Below are 22,397 nucleotides of genomic sequence, written 5' to 3' on the forward strand. Positions count from 1 at the left end.
AACCCCAAAAGATATAACCAACCCAACACTCAAGCTGGCCAGAGTTTAGAAACAACTCTTCATTTATGCACAGAAATAGTCTACTCATAAGCCCAGACCTCTCAGGTTAATAACACTACTATCCAACTGTTCACTGGTTTACAACCTGATATTAGAAATAAAGAACTCAAGGGAGGTGGAATATACCATGCTAAAAATATGCCTCTGGCATAACAATTATTTTGGACCAGTTATTTTTGAGAGGTGTCAGACATAGGACAAATTCAGAAAAGAGAGTGGAAGTTGCCCTTTTCTGAAAGAAATTCATATTTATGAGGGAAATCTCCATTTTTCAGGGAGTCTCTCCTCCCCTGTACAGGGTGTCTCTTCTCTGAAGAAAAGGATAACTAAATCTCTAAAAACTTACCAATGGAGAAAGTACTGATTTAAATCTACAATCTTACTCTTGTTTACTGTGCTCTGCCTGAAAATTTCCCAACCTGGTTCCCCCGCTCTCACTGCACCCCAACATCTTTCCTTGGTCTTTAGCTGAGGATGGTATTTTAAGGTGGTAGCTTGGGCCATTTTGTGGAGTTACTCACTTTTCCTGGATATCTCACATGTATACAGGAAGTACACATGGGATTAAACTTTTTTTGTTTTTCTCCTGTTAATCTGTGTTTTACCACCTAAGAAGGTGTAGAGGAAAAATTATTTTTTCTTCCCTACAGATCTAAAAGTCCTGACTTGAACGGAGGGATAAAATCTAAACTCATGAGCACAATGGGGGAAATACGCAGCTCCTGAGGGAAACCATAACTTGTTTTCAGTCTCAGCACAAATCTCTGTAATAATCAAATGACTGTTTTCAACTTTTTTTCATAAGGTTTTAAACCCATTTCAAATAATTAGACCTTCCCCGGTTCAATGAGCTGATTGAGCAAGAGAAATTCCTCCATACAAATGGAAAATTTTCTTAATTTTCCTTCCTTTCTCCCTGTAGTTCTAAAATGAAATGAAGTGATGGAAAGTCACTAAATGAAATATTAACCAAAACAAATTCTTGTCTTTTTCCCCCCCTCCCTTTTCCCTTTTTTCTCACCACCAGTCGCTACCAATGCCCTTTTGTTAGGCCTGCTTAACTGGTTACGCATCCCTGAGCTCTGCCTGAGGGGCCACATCTGAATCTGAAAAGTAAACCCTTCTGCCTGCCAGGGCCCAGGACCTGCCCCCTGCACACACACAAAACAGCCCTCTCTACCCCCTCACTTCCTTCACTTACCCACACATCCCTGACTATGACTTCTCTTGTCTCTCTTTCCCTTTAGATATGTGGCTCCTTAAATCACCACCTTAGTTCAGCAAATCATAATATGTACTTACAATTCTTAGACACATCCTATTCAATGTATATGCTAGTTTCATTATTTGGTTGCCCATGCTGCATGTGTCCATCTTAAAATAGAAGCTCCCAGGCAAGGGAGCCCCGTCTGGAAAATGTGCCAAAGACAGAGCCTATCTTGGTGCCATGGGCAAATAACGTTAAAAAAAAAAAAAAAAAAAAAAGAATCATGACAGCAAAACTTTGGTGAAAAGTTTTTGAAATAACAAAAACAAACCGGAAGGAACCTCATGCCTAGAAAGCCATCTTTTCTTTCCTGATCTCAGTAAGATATCGGAAAAACAGATATGAGACTACTTGAGGATATCTTCTAGTGTCCTGTGTTATAAAACTACCTTGTAAAAGGGATAGGTAGGAGTTTGGGGACTCATGTTAGAATACCCATGAATTTACAAAAATTCATAATCGACGACAACTCCACATAGGACAGGGAAAAGCTAGAAAAGCAAGAGTGTTTATTCTCATAATTTTCACCTTTTACTCCCTAACCCCATACGTGATCAAAGTGTATTTTTCAGTTGAAATGAGACAGGAATGAGCACCGCAGAAATAGAGCATCTGACTATGGAAGCAAAAGGTTGCTAAATCTTGTCACTGTGGCACATTTGCCTGATCTCCTTTTAACACCCAACAGTGTTTCCACTCAGTTCCTATTTAATCTCAGTAGAAATTTTTGGCCAAACAGGCACCATTTACATATTATTTCTTGAGAGTGGAATTGTAGATTGGGGCGGGTTGTGGGTAAGTGCAGTTGAGAACCATAACTTCAATCTTCCTCCTTCAAAATGCTCAAAGGTGGGTTGCTTTCTCCTAAAAGTTCAGGTCGCACAGCTCTTCCAAGACATTCAGATGGCAGGGCTATGTGCCCATCTTTTACACTCTTTAAAAAAGCTGCTCTTCAGTTTTTAACCTCAAGGAAGTTTTCCAACGTATAAGACACCAGGAAAACACTTAACCAGTGTTCTTTTCTACACCTAAACCATCAGAAGTAATAGGCAGCTAGGCTAATTACCCTTGATTAGCATAAGAATTAAAACCATTAAGGCGCTCACACAGTTTAATAAAAGAATGCCCTTAGGCTTCTAAGATCTGTAACTCGTAGAAGCTTTCATTTCCACCAGCCAAAGACTAGCCTTCAGCTTTTTAACAGCGAAGAGACGGTTTTCCCCCCTTCTCCCACCCTCGTGCCCCGGTTCTGCACCTCCCTCCTTCATTGCATACACCCGCCAGGAAACCCCTGTTTACAGCCAGAGACACCCCAAGACCTCGTGCCCCAAACCCCCCACCTCCTATGCATCTTAACGATTGAAAAAAGCTTCCTCTTCCTTCCCAAACTTCAAGACAGGTAGGGGAGGGAGCGGCGAGCAGTCTTCCACCTCCGTTCACAAATGCGGCCGTGAAAAAGCCTGAGGAGGGACATCCTGTGAGCAAGTTCGAAAAGAAAAGGAAGGAAGTTCGAAAAGAAAAGGAAGGTCTGAGCATCAGACTTCAGTCGACCAACCACGACTGACAAAGAAGGTACTCGAAACGTCTGCGTGGAAACGAACCACGCTCGTCTTTCTTCCGCCCCCTTTCTGCCAACTGTGCTTCTGCGGGATCGCAGGCTCAATCCATGCCCACGTTTTTGCAAAACACAGGCAGAATCGTAAGCAGTTACCTTCATGGTTCGGCGGGCCGTGAAGAGCGCTGGAACCGCGCGCAGGGCAAGCCCGGGGCGTCCCAGGCGCTCCGGGGCTGCGCGGGCGGGGGCGACCGGGGCGCGCGGCGGCGGCTGCGGGAATGAATGGCTGGGCACCGGGCCGGCGCGGCGGCGGCCACACGTGGCGGGCGGGATTGCTGACTGGTCCGCCCGCAGCGGAGCTCGCCGGCTCTCTCTCTAACAGATTGCATCAGCAGGAAGAGTCTCGAGGCTGTGTTTCCCCCAGACCGCCCCCAGAGGGTAGAGTCACTCCCACCCAGCACCGCGAGTCAGACCCAGCGCCCTCCCCAGCCGCCCTCGTTCCTCACTCCTGGGGGGTGCCAGTGTTGCAGACACGTTTCCACATGTTACCCCGCGCTCGGTTAGTGCCTGTGAGTGTGCATCCGCGTGTGGGGATGCCAAGGAGAAGGACGAAATCAATAGATCGTGATTGTCACTCCCTCTAAGCTGGCTGCGCGCCCGCCTCACTTCCCACCATCCCCGAAGTAACTTTCCCGAAAGTCCTGTTCAGAATTCTACGGTGGATTCCCGTCATCGAAAGCAGAAAATTTTAAACGTATGTTTTTAATGTAAAGAGCATGTGTCTGGTTTTTAAAAGTTTACCAACCTCGGTTTCTCCCATCCTTTATTTTTAGTCCCACGGCCCACCCTCAGATACAACCATTTTTTTGCCAGTTTCTTGCGTATCTGGAAGAATAATCCTTAATCCTGGGAGCATATAGAATTCTTTCTGATGTGAGCCTTGCCTGCTGGCCCAGTTCATCCTCTGTGGGACCCTCTCCGCAGCACAAAAGATACAGCACTGCTACTTTTCCATGCCCAGCGGCTCAGGTCAGGCTCCTGGCCTTTGCTTAATGGCCCTTCTGGTTGAGGTGCTCTCTCCGTCAATCTGGCAATGTCCTATTTTTGTCAATCTCAAATGAAACCTTTGTTAGGACGTCTTTGCAGAGTCTCTCAAGCAAACTTGAACCTGTGCACTGTGCTTTATCCATAGCCTTTATTAAATTCAATTTTCTTTTAATTATGTGTTTGCACAGATAGTACTTCATTAGATTAGGAGATTTGTAACGACAGATCCCAGTGTTGAACAAAAATATGTGTAGGGGCTGCTTAACAAATGTTGGTTAGGTGAATGCATGATTCAATCATTCAACAAATTTATTCATCTCTTATTACATATCAGATGCTGGGCAAAATACTAGGCATAAAGTAGTAAACAACAAAAATGTTCTCATGCTCATAGAATTCATATTTTAGCGTGGGAAACAGAAAACAAACATTAATCCAGGTAGCAAAATGTTCATGCACTGATTTACACAATGAAATATCGTTTGTTAATAAACAAATGAATTACTGATTCATACTTACATAGGGCATGAATTAACCTTGAAAACATTATAAGACATGAAATAAGACAGTCAAAAATAACCATATATTGTATGATTTCCATTTTTCTGAAATGTCTAGAAAATGGATGGTTGTTGCCAATGGTAATGGGGAGTGATGGCAAATGGGTACAGAATATCTTCTTGGGGTGATTAAAATGTTCTAAAATTAGGGGCGGTTAGGTGGCACCTGACTTAAGCTCAGGTCATGATCTCACTGGTTCGTGAGTTCAAACCCCACGTGGGGCTCTGTGCTGACAGCTCAGAGCATGGAGCCTGCTTTACATTCTGTCTCCCTCTCTCTCTGCCCCCCCTCACTAACTCTCTCTCTCTCTCTCCCTCTCTCTTTCTCTCTCTCTTTACGTCTTTCTCTCAAAAATAAACACTTAGGGGCACCTGGGGGGCTTAGTCGGATAAGCGTCCGACTTCGGCTCAGGTCATGATCTCACAGTTCGTGGGTTCGATCCCTGCGTTGGGCTCTGTGCTGACAGCTCAGAGCCTGGAGCCTGTTTCAGATTCTGTGTCTCCCTCTCTCTCTGCCCCTCCCCTGTTCATGCTCTGTCTCTGTCTCAGAAATAAATAAATATTAAAAATAAATTAATAAACATTTTAAAAAATAAATTTTAAAATGTTCTAAAATTGGATCGTGGTAATGATTGCACAACTGTGAATACACTAAAAACCAGTGGATTATACACTTTAAATAGATGAATTGTATGATATATGAATTTTATCTCCATAAACATACTACTTTTAAGAATCAAGTTGCAAATAGTAAATTTAAGAGGAGAAAATAGGGCATTAAAAGGGAAAAGAGCATGATAGGACATTAGACCAGAATTAATTAATGTGTCAATTCTAGAGCATGCCTGTCAATGACTTCTAGATCCAATGACTACCTAAGGATTCTTTTGATGTTAGCAATAGAGGAAGAGAGAAGGGGATATAAAGAGCTTTAAAAGAAGGTAGAAGTGAAAGAGGAATTAGGGAATGAACATATCCAGAAGAGTATGAGAGCAATCTGGCTATGTCTGCCCTCCCATTTCCCTCCAATGTTGAGAGGAGGGTCCCACAGTTCTCCCTCATTGCTACATGTAAACTCTCCCAAAGCTTCCCTCCTAGACACCCAAAATGTTTTTTTTTTTCAAATGAAGAGGGTCATCATCAACCAAGATTGTTACTCTGCCAACAGCATTACACTTCAAGAAAGTCACAGTTAAAAGATAAGAGGGGTGCCTGGGTGGCTCAGTCGGTTGAGCGTCAGACTTCGGCTCAGGTCATGATCTTGCATCTTGTGGGTTAGAGCCCTGGGTCGGGCTCCGTGCTGACAGCTCAGGGACTGGAGCTTGCTTCGGATTCTGTGTCTCCCTCTCTCTCTGCCCCTCCCCCACTTGTGCTCTGTCTCTCTCTCTCTCTCAAAAATAAACATAAAAAAAAAAAAAAGATACTAAAGGCAGCTGAATTCTCCAAACTTAATGTATTCCATATCTTTACCTGTAGGCAGGGACTTTAACTATACTTGAAGAAGAGACAAAATAGTTCTAACATACCCACACTAGCTTTGAGATTGATTTCAGAGCCCCAGAGAGCTCAACTCCTTTTTGTCACCACTGTTTGAACAGTCTTGTTGTTATCATTATGAAAATTATATACCAACCACTTGCAGAATTTCTTTTCTGATTCTTACTAAATCTTATCTAGAGGAAGGGAAACTCACAAATTTTCCCTGTTCCTGGGACTTGGGAAAAAGTTAGCAGAAAGCAATGATGTTTTCTGTCATAAAGAGTAGAGGGAAGTGTACTCTAAAATTCCACTCTACCAATTTAGGGGAACAAAATCATTCCTCTCTTTATTTCTCAAATGAAAAATACTGCAAAGTTTTATCTTTTTATATTTCATATATATCTCCCATTACATATATGTACACACACACACCAAAAAAAATTAAATATTCAAATTCAAATTGCAAATAGTAAATTTAAGAGGATTAAATTAAATTAAATATTCAAAAATCATTTATACTGTACTTTATGGGAAATATATAAAGTTTTCTAGGACATTTTACACCCATTGGACCTATTTTTAGCCTTACTGTACATCTTCTAGAACCTAATCTTCATGTAAAATTAGACTCACTTTATCAGAGAGCATTGGCTGCCCCATCAAATGTAGGGGAAAACCAAGTTGGATGATCCCTTATGCCCAGAAGTGGTGATAGCCAAGGAAGGAAAAGGTAATTATCCAAAGAGTTCTTGTTGGACATGGAAGCAATAGCAGCCTTCACATCCAGCTGCCACTAAATACCTCAATAATCTTTGGATAAACTATTTCTGGCCGAAGGGGGAAAAAAAAAAGATTAGTGTTTTTACAACTCCTTCACACTTCTTAGTTTGATTCTTTATTTAGGTCCCTCAAAGAACAAATCAGACTCAAGCCTAATCCTAGAGCAATATCCAAAGTAAGTTAAGAGAAGACTGAGGAGCTATTTAATAAATGATCATCAAACAAAGGGATGACACAGATTGGGGAAAATCACCGGCTTTAGATGCAGATCTGAATTTGTATCCCCAGTTGCACTGATTTGTAATGTACAAACTTTCGCAGGTTATTTAATCTCTCTGAAACTCAGATTGATTTTTTTCTAATCACTAATATAAAGAAAGGAGCAGTTAATTTGGAAGTATAAGAGAGAGAGACAAGTTAATACATGCACAGTGCCCAGCATTAGAGGCTTCCTGTGTATGCCCCACATATCTCCTATGAATCTTTCAATCCTAATCACTTTAGAACAAGTACCAGCTACTCATTTTCCATGACTAATAAGTGAAGGATATAAAATGAAGGTACAACAATAGAAATTCAAGAATATTAAAAACACATCACTTATTAGCCAAGAAAAAATCTGGGGTGCCTCGCTGGCTCAGTTGGTGGAACATGTGACTCTTTATCTTGAGGTCATGAGTTCCAGCCCCATGTGTGACAGAATTTACATAAATTTAAAAAAATTTAAAAAAATATGAGGAGAATTTATGGAATCTTTCTTCCAGGTTCTTTTTTTTTTTTTAAGATTTTTATTTTTAAATAATCTCTACACCCAAGTGGGGCCAAACCTACAACCCCAAGATAGAGAGTTGTATGCTCTACCAACTGAACCAGCCAGGTGCCCCTCTTCCAGATTTTTAAAAATAAGCTAATTCTTGAAAGAATGTTGTAAATCTTCCTGCTAGTTCTCTACAGTCTCTCAGGGCACCTCCCACCCTGACTCTTAAAACTGACCACTCTCTCCTTGAAATCCTTCCCTTCCATGATACTGTGCTATTCTGGACTTTCTCCAGTCTTACTGACAGGTCCTTTTCTTTCAATTATGATCACGATTCTTTTTTCCTCAGGCCTTCTAGATGTGGACAAGATAATGGTCCCACCAGAATCTGACCTTAAATCTCCTTGCTTTATACTCTGTTCCTAGGTGATTTCAACTGTTACCTCTAGTCTGATAATTTGCAAAACTATGCCTCTAATTTTAATCTATTTCCTGATCTCCAGAACTTTATTTCCAAAGGCCCATATCTGGTTCATCACCTTTACTTCAAGCCAGTTGGTCCAAATTCAAGCACATAATCTTCCCTCTTAAACCTGCTTGTCTTGTCTTCCTTCTTTCTGCTGATGCCATCAGCAACCTTCCAGTCATCCAGGCTCCAAAGTTGAATACAGTTCATGCCATCATGGATAGCTTTTAAAGCAGGAGGGAAAGATATGAGCCTCCCACATCCAACTATCACTAGGCCTTCCCAATTCCATCTCCACAAGATCTCTTATAACCTTCCTGCTCTGTCCCCATTCTCATTGCCCTACTTTCTTTAGTCATTTATCATGCCTTTCCCCTGGATTACTGTTATCCCTGCCTCCAATCTCTTCTTGCCCCAATCCACCCAACACACAGATGGCCAGTAATCTTCCTAGCCCTCAGTTCTGATTAGATTTTCCCCCTACTCAAAAGAATGTAACTTGCACTCATATGCTTTAACATGAGCTAGACTAGAGCACATGCTGTGTGCCTAAGCACATCTGAAATCTTCCCTCCTTGCTTTTAAATAACACTACTTGGAACTTCTTTCCCTCCAGCTTGCTTGCCCAAATGATATCCAATCTTCAAGATCCATTTCACCTAGTATTGTCTTCTTACAGTCTTCCCTGAAGACTGGCCCTATAGACCTGTGGTTCTCAACTGAGAGTGGACATTTTCAGACTATTCCTCTTCAATCCCATCATATCCTCTTCTACCTCTTAATAACTCTTTACGTATTGATCACCCTTGGGTTTTCATCGTCTGTTCTCAACATTTTTTCTCATTCATTGAAAATGCTGTCCGTGGGGGGCGCCTGAGCGGTTCAGATGTTTAAGTGTCCGATTCTTGGTTTTAGTTTAGGTCATGATCTCATGGTTTTGTGAGTTTGAGTCCCATGTCAGGCTATGCACTGCCAGCGTGGAGCCTGCTTGAGATTCTTTCTCTCTCCTTCTCTTTCTGCCCCTCCCCCACTGGCAGTTTCTCTCCCTCTCTCTGTCTCTCTTTCAAAATAAATAAATATAAAAAAAATTTTAAATGCTCTCTATGGGTGAGTTCATCTACTCTTCATCCAAAACTACCAAAAGACCATTTTCCTCCCTTTCTTCTTTGAACAAAACCCTGATTCTCGCCCCCCACCCCCCACCCCCTCGGACAGAGGCACAAAATATGCTTAGTCCTGGGGGATGAATGATTATTAATCCAAGGCAGTAATGACAATCTTATTTGACTTTTATTATTTTTTTTTAATTTTTTTTTTCAATGTTTATTTATTTTTGGGACAGAGAGAGACAGAGCATGAACGGGGGAGGGGCAGAGAGAGAGGGAGACACAGAATCGGAAACAGGCTCCAGGCTCTGAGCCATCAGCCCAGAGCCTGACGCGGGGCTCGAACTCACGGACCGCGAGATCATGACCTGGCTGAAGTCGGATGCTTAACCGACTGCACCACCCAGGCGCCCCAAGACTTTTATTATTTTTTAAGTTTACTTATTTATTTTGAGAGATTGAACATAAGCAGGGGAGGGACAGAGAGAGAGGGAGAGAGAAAATCCCAAGCATGCTCTGTCCTGCCAGTGCAGACTTGGACTCAGGGCTCTATTTCACAAACTATGTGATCATGACCTGAGCCAAAATCAAGAGTTAGATGCTCAACTGACTGAGCCACCCAGGTGCTCCTCATTTTACTTTTCAGTATACCTATTTTCTCATACTCTCTTGAGCCAGTGAGGACCAAGGAATCAAGTTCTAATCACTGAGACCTAAGAGGAGGTATCTAAGTGCTTCTAAGAAGGGTCATGCCTTCTAATTAGAAAAACAACAAAAAAGTCAGGCAAGGAGACCTTGCCGGTGCCATTCCCTTCTTCATTTAAAAAAAAAATTTTTTTAATGTTTATTTATTTTTGAGACAGAGAGAGACAGAGCACGAACGGGGGAGGGTCAGAGAGAGAGGGAGACACAGAATCTGAAGCAGGCTTCAGGCTCAGCTGTCAGCACAGAGCCCGATGCAGGGCTCGAACCCACGAACCGTGAGATCATGACCTGAGCTGAAGTCGGACTCCCAACCTACTGAGCCACCCAAGCGCCCCTCCTTTCTTCATTTTAAAGGTTGTTTATAAATGTATGTTTCAGGGAGCTGCCAGTAGGCATGCTGCAACCATGAGTGACACGCCCAAGATCAAAAACCAATATATTGAAGATGGCAAAACAGAGAGAGAGCCTGGGCTGTTGAGCCACCTTGCCAATCCTGGAATTGCCCACCTTCAAAATATTTGTCTTAAGAGATAATTAAATGTCTTTATTGCCTTGCTGCTATTGGTCAGGTATTTTATTACTACCACTGAAAGTATTCTTTGGCTTCAATTACATCTACAGTCCAGTGCCACTTGCTTCAAGAATTCTTTACTCATCTTTCCCATGTGTTTTCCCATGTGTTTGACCCAAAGGCATCTCCAACTCAGTAGGAAATATCTTATGTATAATTAACTTATATTTACTCTCAAATCCTTTTCTCAGCAAACACACACACACACACACACACACACACACACACACCCCTACCATACGTTGTATGCTTGGTAGGCTCCCCTTGCATTTCCTATGTTTCTTAGTAACAGTATACTTTAACTAGTAGCCTGAACAATTGCCAGTCAACTTCAAATCCTATCTTTCCTTTACTCTCCACCAATTTCATCATTTATAATTTCCATAAACTTTTCTCTTTACTATTTCTCAAATTTGTCTTTTGTTCTTAATACTCATTAGAATGCCTTACTTCAAACTTCATCATCTCCTGGTTGGACAGTAGCCTCTTAACTATTATCTGTGTGACATCTGGACATATTAATCTATCTTGACCTTATTTTCCTTACCTATAAAATGAGAATTAAAAAGCCTGAAGTTTTCATGAAGACCAAAAGAGCTATTATATGTAAAGTAATTAGAGCTATTACATGTAAAGTAATGTGCCTAGCACATAGTAAATACTCAGTAAACATTAGTTATTATTATGGCCTTCAATTTCTCCCAACTAATATGTTTGTTTTGTTTTTTTATTATTCTGTAGGATGTTTATCTATACCATAAAGCACCTTCACTAAATCACTACTGCCCAAATACTCTCTACTTTAACCAAACCATTTTATGGAAGTTTCAAAGATCTTGTTTAAAACACATCAAATTAGGCTCAAGACACTCTCTTATATGACTTCTTAACACATATATCATTTACAGCCTGCTCAGACCTTCCATTTCAAAACGCCTGAAGATTTCCTTATACGGTACACAACTTTTATCTCCTTTTAAAATCGTCATTTTCTTCCATCTTCAAATGAGAACTAACACCCAAGTATCTAGAAAATCTTTATTTTTACTCTAAGCCATTCATGTACACAGTTATACCCTTGACTCCTTTTGAAGATGCTCACCCCAGGCTCCATCCCAGATTTACTGAATCAAAACTGCTGGGAGGGTGGGTAGGGGTAAGACTGCAACATTTGCATTTGAACAAGCACCTGAACCGACTGATATGCATACTGATGTTTGACACAATTGAACTAGACTTTCTCATCTCCCAGAACTACTATACCTCTAAAATTTTTATGAAAACATTATCCTCCAAACGAAGCCCCCATCCTTCAGTTTTCTCAGGTACACATAGTAAATCTGTTCTTCAACTTTATCCACCTTTTTAGCCTTTTGACATATATAGAAAGCCCTCAATAAATATTTGTTAAATAAAGTTTAACATACACTCTAGTCCTGCCTAGGGATTCTCCTTTGTCTTCATATTTTTCCATATCTAGAATATTATGCCTTGGTCTATCATTTAGGTCTCTCTTTTTCTCCAATCTGATAATATTTGCTCTTTAAGTGAGTTGATGAGCTCATTTATGTATTATGATTATGAATACGGTTGTGTTTAAATCTACCATCTTGCTATTTATTTTCTATTTGTCCCATCTGTTCTTAGTTCTTTTTCTCTTATTTTGCTGCTTTTGGGGGGGGGGGGATTAAATGAATATTTATCATGATTCCATTTTGTATCCTATAATTGTTTATTAGTGATACCTATAATTGCTTATTAGTGATACCTATATTTGCTTATTAGTGGTAGCTTTTCTTTTTTTTTTTACATTTATTTATTATTTTTGAGAAACAGAGTGAGACAGAGTGTGAGTGGGGGAGGGGCAGAGAGAGAAGGAGACACAGAATCTGAAGCAGGCTCCAGGCTCCAGGCTAAGCTGTCAGCACAGAGCCTAATGTTGGGCTTGAACCCATGAACTGTGAGATCACAAACTGAGCCAAAGTTGGATGTTTAACTGACTGAGACACCAAGGAACCCCATATTTTTTTTTTATTGATTGCTTTAGGATTTTTAGCATACATCTTTAATCACAGTCTATCTTTAAGTTGTACTATACTATTTCATGTATGGTATAAAAATCTTACAAAAGTAGTCTTCCATTTTTAATCTCCTGGCCTTTGTGCTATCATTGACATACATTCTATTTCTGTATATGTTGTTATTTTGGCTTTAAACAATCAGTTATCTTTTAATATGATTTTTAAATTAAGAAAAAATTATTACTAATTTATTCACCATTTCTGATGATATTCCTTTACCTGTGTAAATTCAGCTTTCCACCAAGTATTACTTTAATTCTGCCTAAAGAATTTCTTTTAACATTTCTTATAGGGCAGGTCTGCTGGTAACGAATTCTTTTAGGTTTGTATGTCTGAAAAAGTCTTTATTTTGCCTATGTTTTTAAAGATATTGTCACTGGATATAGAATTCTGATTGACAGGTGTTTTTTTTTCTTTTAACATTTTATAGATGTTACCCTATTGTCTTCTTGCCTGCATTGTTTTCATTGAGAATCTCCTGTCATTCTTATATTGGACCTTCTATATGTAATGTCTTTTTGTCTTGCTGCCTTTAACATTGTGTTTATCACTAATTTTAAACAATTTGATTTTGATATGCCTTGATGTAGTTTTCCTCATGTTTCTTTTGCTTGGAGTTGTTTGAGCTTCTTGGATCTATAGGTTTACAATTTTCATCAAATCTGGAAATTTTTTTCAAATTATTTCTATTCTTTCTCTCTTAAATTCTTCAGAAAGTCAAATTTTATATAATATAGGTCACTTGAAGTTGTCCCCCAGCTGACTGATACTCCATTAATTTTCCAATCTTTTCTTGTTTGTGTCATTTTCAATAGTTTTTATATCTTATGTGTAGTATTTTTTTGTAGTGTCAAATCTGCTGTTAATCTAGCCTGTATTTCATCTCAGACGTTATATTTTTCTTTCTTATAATTTTATTATTTGTCTTATAATTTTATTTTTTATTTTTACTTTTTAAAGTTTATTTATTTATTTTGAGAGACAGAGAGAGAGCATGGGCAGGAGAGGGACAGAGAGAGAGGGAGAGAAGGAGAATCCCAAACAGGCTCTACACTGTAAGCACAGAGGCCCATGTGGGGCTCAAACTCATGAACCACAAGATCATGAACTGAGCTGAAATCAAGAGTCAGATGCTGAGCCAACTGAGCCACCTCGGTGCCTCTATTTGGGTCTTTTTTATAACTTCCATATCTTAACATGCCTGTTTTCCTCTACCTTCACAAGCATATGAGATATTTTCTAAAATACAAATATACTTTGTAATAACTGTTTTAGTATACTCATCTATGAATTCTAAACTGTCACTTCTGGATCCATTTCTAATAGTTGCTAATTCCCCTCATTATGGGTCATATTTTCTTTTTTTTTTTTTAAGTTTATTTATTCATTTTGAGAGAGAGAGAGGGAGGGAGAGAAAGAGAATGTGAGTAGGGGAGGGGTGGAGACAGAGAATCCCAAGCAGGCTTCACACCATCGGCACAAGGCCCTACGCAGGGCTCCATCTTACAAACCATGAGATCATGACCTGAGCCGAAATCAGTTGGACGCTTAACTGACTGAGCCACCCAGGTGCCTGTGTCATATTTTCTTATTTATTTGCATGCCTGATAAATGTTTACTGGATACTATATATTGTGAGTTTTATCATATTGGGTGAGAGATATTCTTCTTCTTTTTCTTCTTCTTCTTCTTCTTCTTTAATGTTTATTTAGTTTTGAGAGAAAGAGAGTGTGTGCACACAAGCACACTAGTGGGGGGAGGGGCAGAGAGAAAGAGGGAGAGAGGATTCAAAGTGGGCTTTGTGCCTACAGGAGAAAGCCCAATGTAGGGCTCAAACTCATAAACTGTGAGATCATGACCTGAACCGAAGTAGGATGCTTAACTGACTGAGCCACCCAAGTGGCCCTCTTATTCTGTTTTTGTTTCAATATTCCTATGCTTTGTTCTGGGACACAGTTAAGTCCATTGGAACCAGTTTTATATTTCTAGGTTTTGCTTTTAAATTTTATTTGGTGGGATCAGATCAGTTCACCTTCAGTGAAGGGTGATTTTGTCCCACTACTGAGACAATACTCTTCTGAGTATTATACCCAATGTCCAATGTATTATAAGGTCTTCCACTCAGGGTGGTGAAAATGACAACTTCTCCAGGCCCTGTGGGAACTCTCTTGTTTGTTCTGCCTACTCCTTTCAAGTGGTTTCTTCCCCAACCTTGGGTAGTCTCCTTATACACATGTGCTGAGCAGCACCCAAGGAAAGGAGGGACCCACTGTAGATCCACAGACCTCTCTCTGTGACATTCTCATTCTCTTTTCTTCAAGACTCTTGTCCTGAAAACTCTAGTTGCTTTGGTTTTCCTGTAGTCCCAGCAATGTCTCTTCAACTCATTGATACCCCAAGTAGACAGATCCTCCTTATGCTATAGCCTGAAAACTTTCAGGTAAGAAGCTGAACCAATCAATGGGTTTAATTCACTTGTTTTCTCTCTTTCAGGAATTACTGTTCTCTTGTTTAATGTCTGACAACCATTGTGCCATACATATTTTTCTGGTGTTAGAATTATGTAAGGCATGAATGTCAATCTGATCCTAATACTCCATCTTGTTCCTTTATAGAAAGGTGATGGTGGGGGCAGGGAGGGAGGAGATTAAGTAATGTGGAATGCCTTGTCATAAATAAATATTTTGTTACTACAGCAAACCTCATGAGCACACATAATATGACCTCCTATCATCAGACATATTCCTTTTACACCTTTATAAAGTGCTAAAATTGAGCACATTCACATTAACACAAAGTTATACCCACTCTATCTCATATAAAAATAAAATGCAAAAGTATATGTTGGTATATTTGGTAGGAAATGTTTCAATATTTTATCTTATTTAGAAATTACCAGGGGCACCTGGGTGGCTCAGCCAGTTAAGTGTCCCACTCTTGATTTAGGTTCAAGTCATGATCTCGGAGTCATGGGATCAAGCCCCATGTTGGGCTCTGGGCTGACAGCATGGAGGCTACTTGGGATTCTCTCCTCTCTCTCTCTGTCTCTCTCTCTCTCTCTCTGTCTCCCTCTCTCTCTCTCTCTCTCTCTCTGTCTCTCTCTCTCTCTCTCTGTCTCCCTCTCTCTCTCTCTCTCTCTCTCTCTGCTCATCTCCTGCATGCATGCTCTCTCTCAAAATAAATAAACATGAAAAAAAATTTTTTAACTCATGCATTGGCATATTTAAAAAAAAACAAATTACCAACTTTCCAAATAATATTATCTAAATTTTGTATTAGTCCAAAGTTTTGTTACCTAAGAATTTTGAATATTATATTTAATCCAACACATTAGAAAATATAATTGTTGATATGAAAACATTTGTTGGAATTATAACTCAATATCATTACCACATTATTTTATATTTTCAGTATTTTTTTTAAGTTTATTTATTTATTTTGAGAGAGAGCACAGGGGAGGGGAAGAGAGAGAGCAAGAGAGAGAATCCCAAGCAGGCTCTGCACTGCTAATGCACAGCCTGTCGTAGGGCTCAGTCCCACAAACCCCGAGATTATGACCTGAGCCAAAATCAAGAGTCAGAGAATTAACCAACTGAGTCATGCAGGAGCCCCAATATTTTCAATATTCTTAAACATTTCTAATTTATCTCATCTGTAAATACTATAAGGCTTTCAGGAAGTTCAGATTAACTAGTTTCTTTGTTAAAAAATAAACTCAATCTTATTTTTAAAAATTATGCACCTATACTTCACACTGATAAAATTGGGGAAAAGACATACTGCTATTTTTATTTTTTATTTAAATTTTTTAAAAAATTTTATTATTTTGAGAGAGAGACAGAGCACGAGTGGGGGAGGGGCAGAGAAAGAGGGAAACAAACACAGAATCTGAAGCAGGCTCCAGACTCTGAGCTGTCAGTCAGCACAGAACCTGACACAGGGCTCAAACTCACAAGCCATGAGATCATGACCTAAGCCAAAGTCGGATGCTTGACCAACTGAGCCACCCAGGCACCCTGATATTGCTATTTTAAATCAAAATTATCAAACTAGTCTGATTTGTCCAAGGATTCACATGATATTTCGAATTTGGCTTCTTATAGCAAATGCTTCTGAGCAGAACTTTCTATGAGGGTTTTTTTTTTTTTTTTAACTGGCACTTATAGAACACTACCTTGAAAGTTCCATTTCTTTATTTTCAAGGAAACTTAGGGATATTAAATTTACGTAAGCACTTATTATTTCCTGTAAACCAATAAAAACAGGTCTCGTATTCTTTAAGGACCTGATCTTTTTAGAGCAGTTTTATGTTTACAATAAAATTGAGAAGAATGTACAGAGATTTCTCATATACCTCTTCCCCTCAGATGAGTAAACTCCCCCATCAACATAATTTTTTTAAACCAAGGATGATGTGTTTTTTTAAACCAAAGATGGACCCACATTATATGACACATTATGATCACTCAGAGTCCATATTTAAATAAGGGTTCACTCTTGGTGTTCATTCTATAGGTTTGGGCAAATAAATACTGACGTTTTCATCATTATAATATCATACAGAATGTGTTCACTGCCCTAAAAATCCTCTGTGCTTTGCTCATTCATCTTTTCTTGCCTCCTCCACCCTTCCCTCGTCCCCACCCCCGAAAATCATCTCCATAGTTTTGCCTTTTCCTAAATGTGATATGGTTGGAATCATATAGTATGTCATCTTTTCACATTGTCTTCTTTCGCTTAGTAGTATGCATTTAAGTTTCCTCCATATCTTTTTTTTGTTTTCAGCATGGAAAAATATTCTATTATCTAGATGTACCACAGTTTATTTATCCACTTACATACTGAAGGGCATTTTGGTTGCTTCCAAGTTTGGGCAATCACGAATAAAGATGTTATAAACATCCACGTGTGATTTGTTTGTTTTTTATGTAGACATTAGTTTTCAACTCCTTTGGGTAAATACCAAGGAGAGGGATTGCTTGATCATATGGTAAGAGCATGTTTAGTTTTGTAAGAAACTGCCAAAATGTCTTCCAAAAGGTCTGTACCATTAACTTCCTCACCAGCAATGAATAAGAGTTCTGCTTGCTCCACATCCTTACCAGACTTTGGTGGTAGTTTCTGGATTTTGACCATCCTAATAAGTGTATAGTGTTATTTAATTATTATTTTAATTTGCATTTCCCTGATAACATATGAAGTCTATTTTGAGGTGAGGTGTATGGTAAGGTCTTTAGCCCATCTTTTGATTGAGTAGTTTGAGTTGTTTATTTTCTTATTGTTGAATTTTAAGCGTTCTTCATATATTTTGGATAATAGTCTTTTATCAGATTATCTCTTGCAACTATTATCTTCCAGACTGGTTTGTCTTTTCATTCTCTTGACAGTGTCTTTCACAGAACACAAGATTTTCATCTTAATGGAGTCCAGCTTATCAATTATTTCTCTAATGGATTGTGGCTTTGGTGCTGTACTTAATATATCATCACCATACCTAAATATAAATGGTCATCTAGATTTTCTCCTAAACTATCTTCCAGGAGTTTTGTAATTCTATGTTTCATATTCAGGTCTATGCATCATTTTGACTTAATTTTTGTGAAAAGTCTAAGATCTGTGTCTGGATTCACTTTTTTGTATGTGGATGTCCAATTGTTCCAGCATTTGTTGTGTAGACTGTTTTTGCTCCATTGTACTGTCTTTTCTCCTTTGTTAAGGATCAGTTGACAATATTTGCCGGAGGCGGGGGAGGGGACTATTTATGGGTTCTTTATTCTGTTTCATTAATCTATTTGTCTCTTCTTCACCAATATCACACTATCTTGATTATTGTAGCTTTACAGTCAGTCTTAAAGTCAGGTAGTGTCAGTCTTTTAACTTTATTCTTCTCTTTCAATATTGAGGTGATGATGATGATGATAATGATGTTGCACATTCTGGTTTCTTTCCCTCTTCATATAAAACTTTACAATCAAGTTGTCAATACCTAAAATAAAGCTTGCTAGGATTTTGATTGGGATTGCATTGGCAATAAATCAAATTGGGAAGAACTGACATTTTAACAATAATGAGTCTTCCTATAGGTGAACATGGAATATCTCTCCATTTATGGTAGTCCCACCCTTATCCACTGTTTTGCTTTCCACAGTTTCAGTTACTTGCAGTCAACTGTGGTCTGGAAACAGATCATCCTCCTTCTGACATATCATCACAAGGTCACAATATCACAACAGGGGCCTAGTGCTACATCACAATGCCCCATATTCATCTCACTTATCTCATCATATAGGCATGTTATCATCTGACATCATCACAAGAAGAAGGGTAAGTATAGTACAATAAGATATTTTGAGAGGGAGTGTACATTCACATAACTTTTATTACAGCATATTGTTATAATTTTTCTATTTTATTATTAGTTATTGTTGTTAATCTTTACTGTGCCTAATTTATAAGCTTTATCATATGTATGTATGTATGTATAGGAAAAAACATAGTATATGTAGGGTTTGGTACTTTCTGTGGTCTCAGACATCCACTGGGGGCTTGGACTGTATTCCCTGTGGATAAGAGAGGACTCCTATTTTTAGTTCTTTGATTTTATTCATCAGAGTTTTGTAGTTTTCCTTATATATATATATCTTGCATATATTCTGTTAATTTGATACTTTAGTACTTCATTTTGGGTGCTAATATAAATGTTATGTTTTTAATTTCAAATTCCACTTGTTCATTTTTAGTATATGTTGGTTCAAAGCAATTAACTTTTTAATATTAACCTTGTATCCTAAAACCTTGCTATAATCACTTATTAGTTTCAGGAGCTTTTTGTAGATTCTTTTGGATTTTCTACACAGATGATCATGTCATCTGTGAACAAAGACAATTTTATATCTTCTTTCTCAGTCTGTATACCTTTTATTTTATTTTCTTACTGTATTATCAAGGTCTTCCAGTACAATGTGGAAAAAGAGTAGTGACAAGCAACATCCTGGCTTTGTACCTGACTTTAGTGGGAAGGCTTCAAGTTTCTCACCATTAAGTACAATATTATCTGTAAGATGGTTGAGAAAGTTCCCTTCTATTCCTATTTTACTGAGAGGTGATGATGATTATGATGATGATGAATGGGTATTAGATTTCTTCAAATATTTTTCATGCGTACATTGACATGATCATGTGGTTTCTCTTGTTTATTGATATGATAGATTATATCAATTAATTTTCAAATGTTGTACCCAGCCTGGCATACCTGGGATAAATACCACTTGGTTGTAGTATGTAATTCTTTTTATACTTTTTTTGGATTTGATTTGCTGATATTTTGTTGAGGATTTTTGCATCTATTTCATAAGAGATATTGGTCTGAAGTTTCTTGTAATGTCTTTGTCTGGTTTTGGTAGTAGGGTAATGCTGGCCTTATAGAATGAGTTAGAAGTACTCCCCCTGTTGCTATCCTCCAAAAGTGATTGTAGAGAATTCGTTTAATTTATTTCTTAAATGTTTGTTAAAATTCACCAGTGAACCCATCTGGACCTGTAGTTTTTCTGTTTTTGAAGGTTATTAATTTTTTATTCAATTTCTTTAATAGATACATGCCTATTCATATCATTATTTCTTCTAGGTGAGTTTTGGCAAATTGAATATTTTAAGGAATTGATCCAGATCCCATTTTTGAAGGCATTATAACTAATTTATTAGTGTTTTAAATCTAATTTATTAATATTTAACCTTTTGTCAAAAAGAGGTAAAGACTACCCTCATTAATAGACATACAGGCATCAGAGAATTTGTACTTTCAGTTCTCATTCACAGGTCAAAATCCAACACAGAAATATAAAAACTCTCTGATCAGGTGTCCAAGAGCAGTTCTCCTTCCCAGTGGGCACAAAATATTTTCTTAGTTGATTTGTGCTCACAAATAGATGAACAGAGAAATAAAACAGGCTAGCAGATCATATTCTCTGTCTGTCATGTTGCACCAACAGAAAATTGGTCCTCATCTTCATGAGAGACTTTACCAGGGATCAGGTGATAAAGACTTACCATGGATCATTTATTATAATTATTACTGCCAACAATTAAGAATAAATCATCAGCCATGTGCGTCACAGACTTACAGGGTTCTCTCTTGACCAGCCTGGAAGTCCTTTATGCACTACTTCCTGGACCATATCGTGGAAGAAAATGTTGCCCAACCACTATTTTCTAAGGACTCAAGAATGTACAGGATGTTTCTCAATAATGAAGCCAAGACCTGATTAGTGGTTCATGACCATCTTTGTGCTACAGCTTATTGCACTGGCTCACAAGGATGGATTGTGCTTACTTCTTCCTAACTTTGCCCTCAGTGACATCACATTGGTAGCTTATCATTGGCCATATTGGAAGTATTTATACCACAGAAATCAGTAGACACTGAAAAATCAACCCCTATGCCACCTCAAAGAACCAACTGTTGAACATTCTCCAGCATACAATTGTCCTTTACTCACTGGACCCAGTAATAGGAAAATAAATGGCCCCAAATGTAAGTTAGACAAGATGTGGAAAGTTAGCAGACTTGGCCAAGAAAAAAAAAAAAAACAGAAAACAAATACACAGAATGAAAAGAGAAGGAAACAGAGGAAGAAAGTCAGCAGAGGGAAATTCCTTTGACACATGACTGGACTTAAGCAGCCCATGAGGTACAACTCCAAGGTAGTTTAACGAGTCTTAGCAAGTGAGTCCACTTGGACATCTCAGTGACCTCCCAAACTTTCAAAGCTAAAAGCTAACAACATGACTCCCATACAAATATAGAATCAACATGTATTAAAAAATTTATTTAATTCATTAATGAGGGAGCCAGCATAAGAATAAAGCTGATTCAAAGAAGTATAGCAAAGACTGAAGTATTTGTAGTCAGTGAAAGATGGAAAGCGGAAGCACAATGGCCAGATCTGATACAAACTGGACTCTGGGAAAGCAAAGAAGGAAAGTATCCATTCTGACACAGACCAAAATAAGAAGGGGGAGGAGGAGAAGAAGGAGGAGAAGAAGGAAGGGGACGAGGAGGAGAGAAAGGAAAGAGGGAAGGAAGGAAAAAAGAGAGAAAGAGAAAAATGGTTTAAGATGATGTTAATATTGACTGGGATATAATAAAGATCAAGTCATAGTTAACCATTTTTCCTCATAGGTTTATCTGGTTTCTGTTATGTAGGTCTCTCTTATTAACGATGACCAGGATTACTGTCAAATATGGAACAGACCAGGGCTTATCAAACTTTGAACTCATAGAATGCATGAGGAATATGTTACTGAATGTGTTAGGAATATGTTACTGAAACTTCAAACATTGTCACTTCAGGTGAATCCTTGACTACATACATGCTCCACTTGATCTTAGCCAAAAGGCCGAGAAGCGATGACTACATACATGCTCAAATGTGGGCAACGAAATTTATGATCATTTCTGGCCACAAGATGCTCTTCAGAAAATTTAGGGGATAGCAGGGGATATATATATATATATATATATATATATATATAATTAGAAAATGCCCACACACCCATGGACCTGCACCCTGAGCAGAAACAGAGGGTCAAAATTAACCAACAGCTCTGTGTAGATGAAAATCCCCAAGGAAATGGTGCCTGCTTGGAAGTGAGGGTTTCCAAACATGACAACGTGCTTGGTGTGGTTGACATGAGAACCAGCACAGCTGGCAGCAGGCCGGCATGCTCCAGAGCAGAGGCTTTCAAGACTTCAAGCCCAAAGTGTCCTTTTTTATTGCAAATATTTGACAATGCTCCATTTACTATCCTAAAATCAAATTCATAGATGAGATGATCTACCCACACACATAGTTTCAACACGCACACGATAAAGGAAAGCCAAAGGAAAAGTAATTTATAATAAAATAATCAAGGTTTCCACGTGTAAATGCATGGCCATGACCCTTCAGAAAAGCACAGCGGGGG

General features: G+C 38.7%; 1 protein-coding gene across 1 annotated transcript in view; it reads right to left on the reverse strand.

The window, feature by feature from the left end:
* Window positions 1-3,311, reverse strand: part of BCAT1 (branched chain amino acid transaminase 1) — a 107,924-nt gene extending 104,613 nt beyond the window's left edge. Inside the window, exon 1 of the mRNA XM_047867801.1 lies at window positions 3,039-3,311. Coding sequence (XP_047723757.1) covers window positions 3,039-3,044 — 6 coding nt within the window. The 5' untranslated portion in view covers window positions 3,045-3,311. The remainder of the gene's footprint in view (window positions 1-3,038) is intronic.
* Window positions 3,312-22,397: the final 19,086 nt, after the last annotated feature.

This window comes from Prionailurus viverrinus, chromosome B4, assembly GCF_022837055.1.
Source record: "Prionailurus viverrinus isolate Anna chromosome B4, UM_Priviv_1.0, whole genome shotgun sequence".
Taxonomy (NCBI): Eukaryota; Metazoa; Chordata; class Mammalia; order Carnivora; family Felidae; genus Prionailurus; species Prionailurus viverrinus.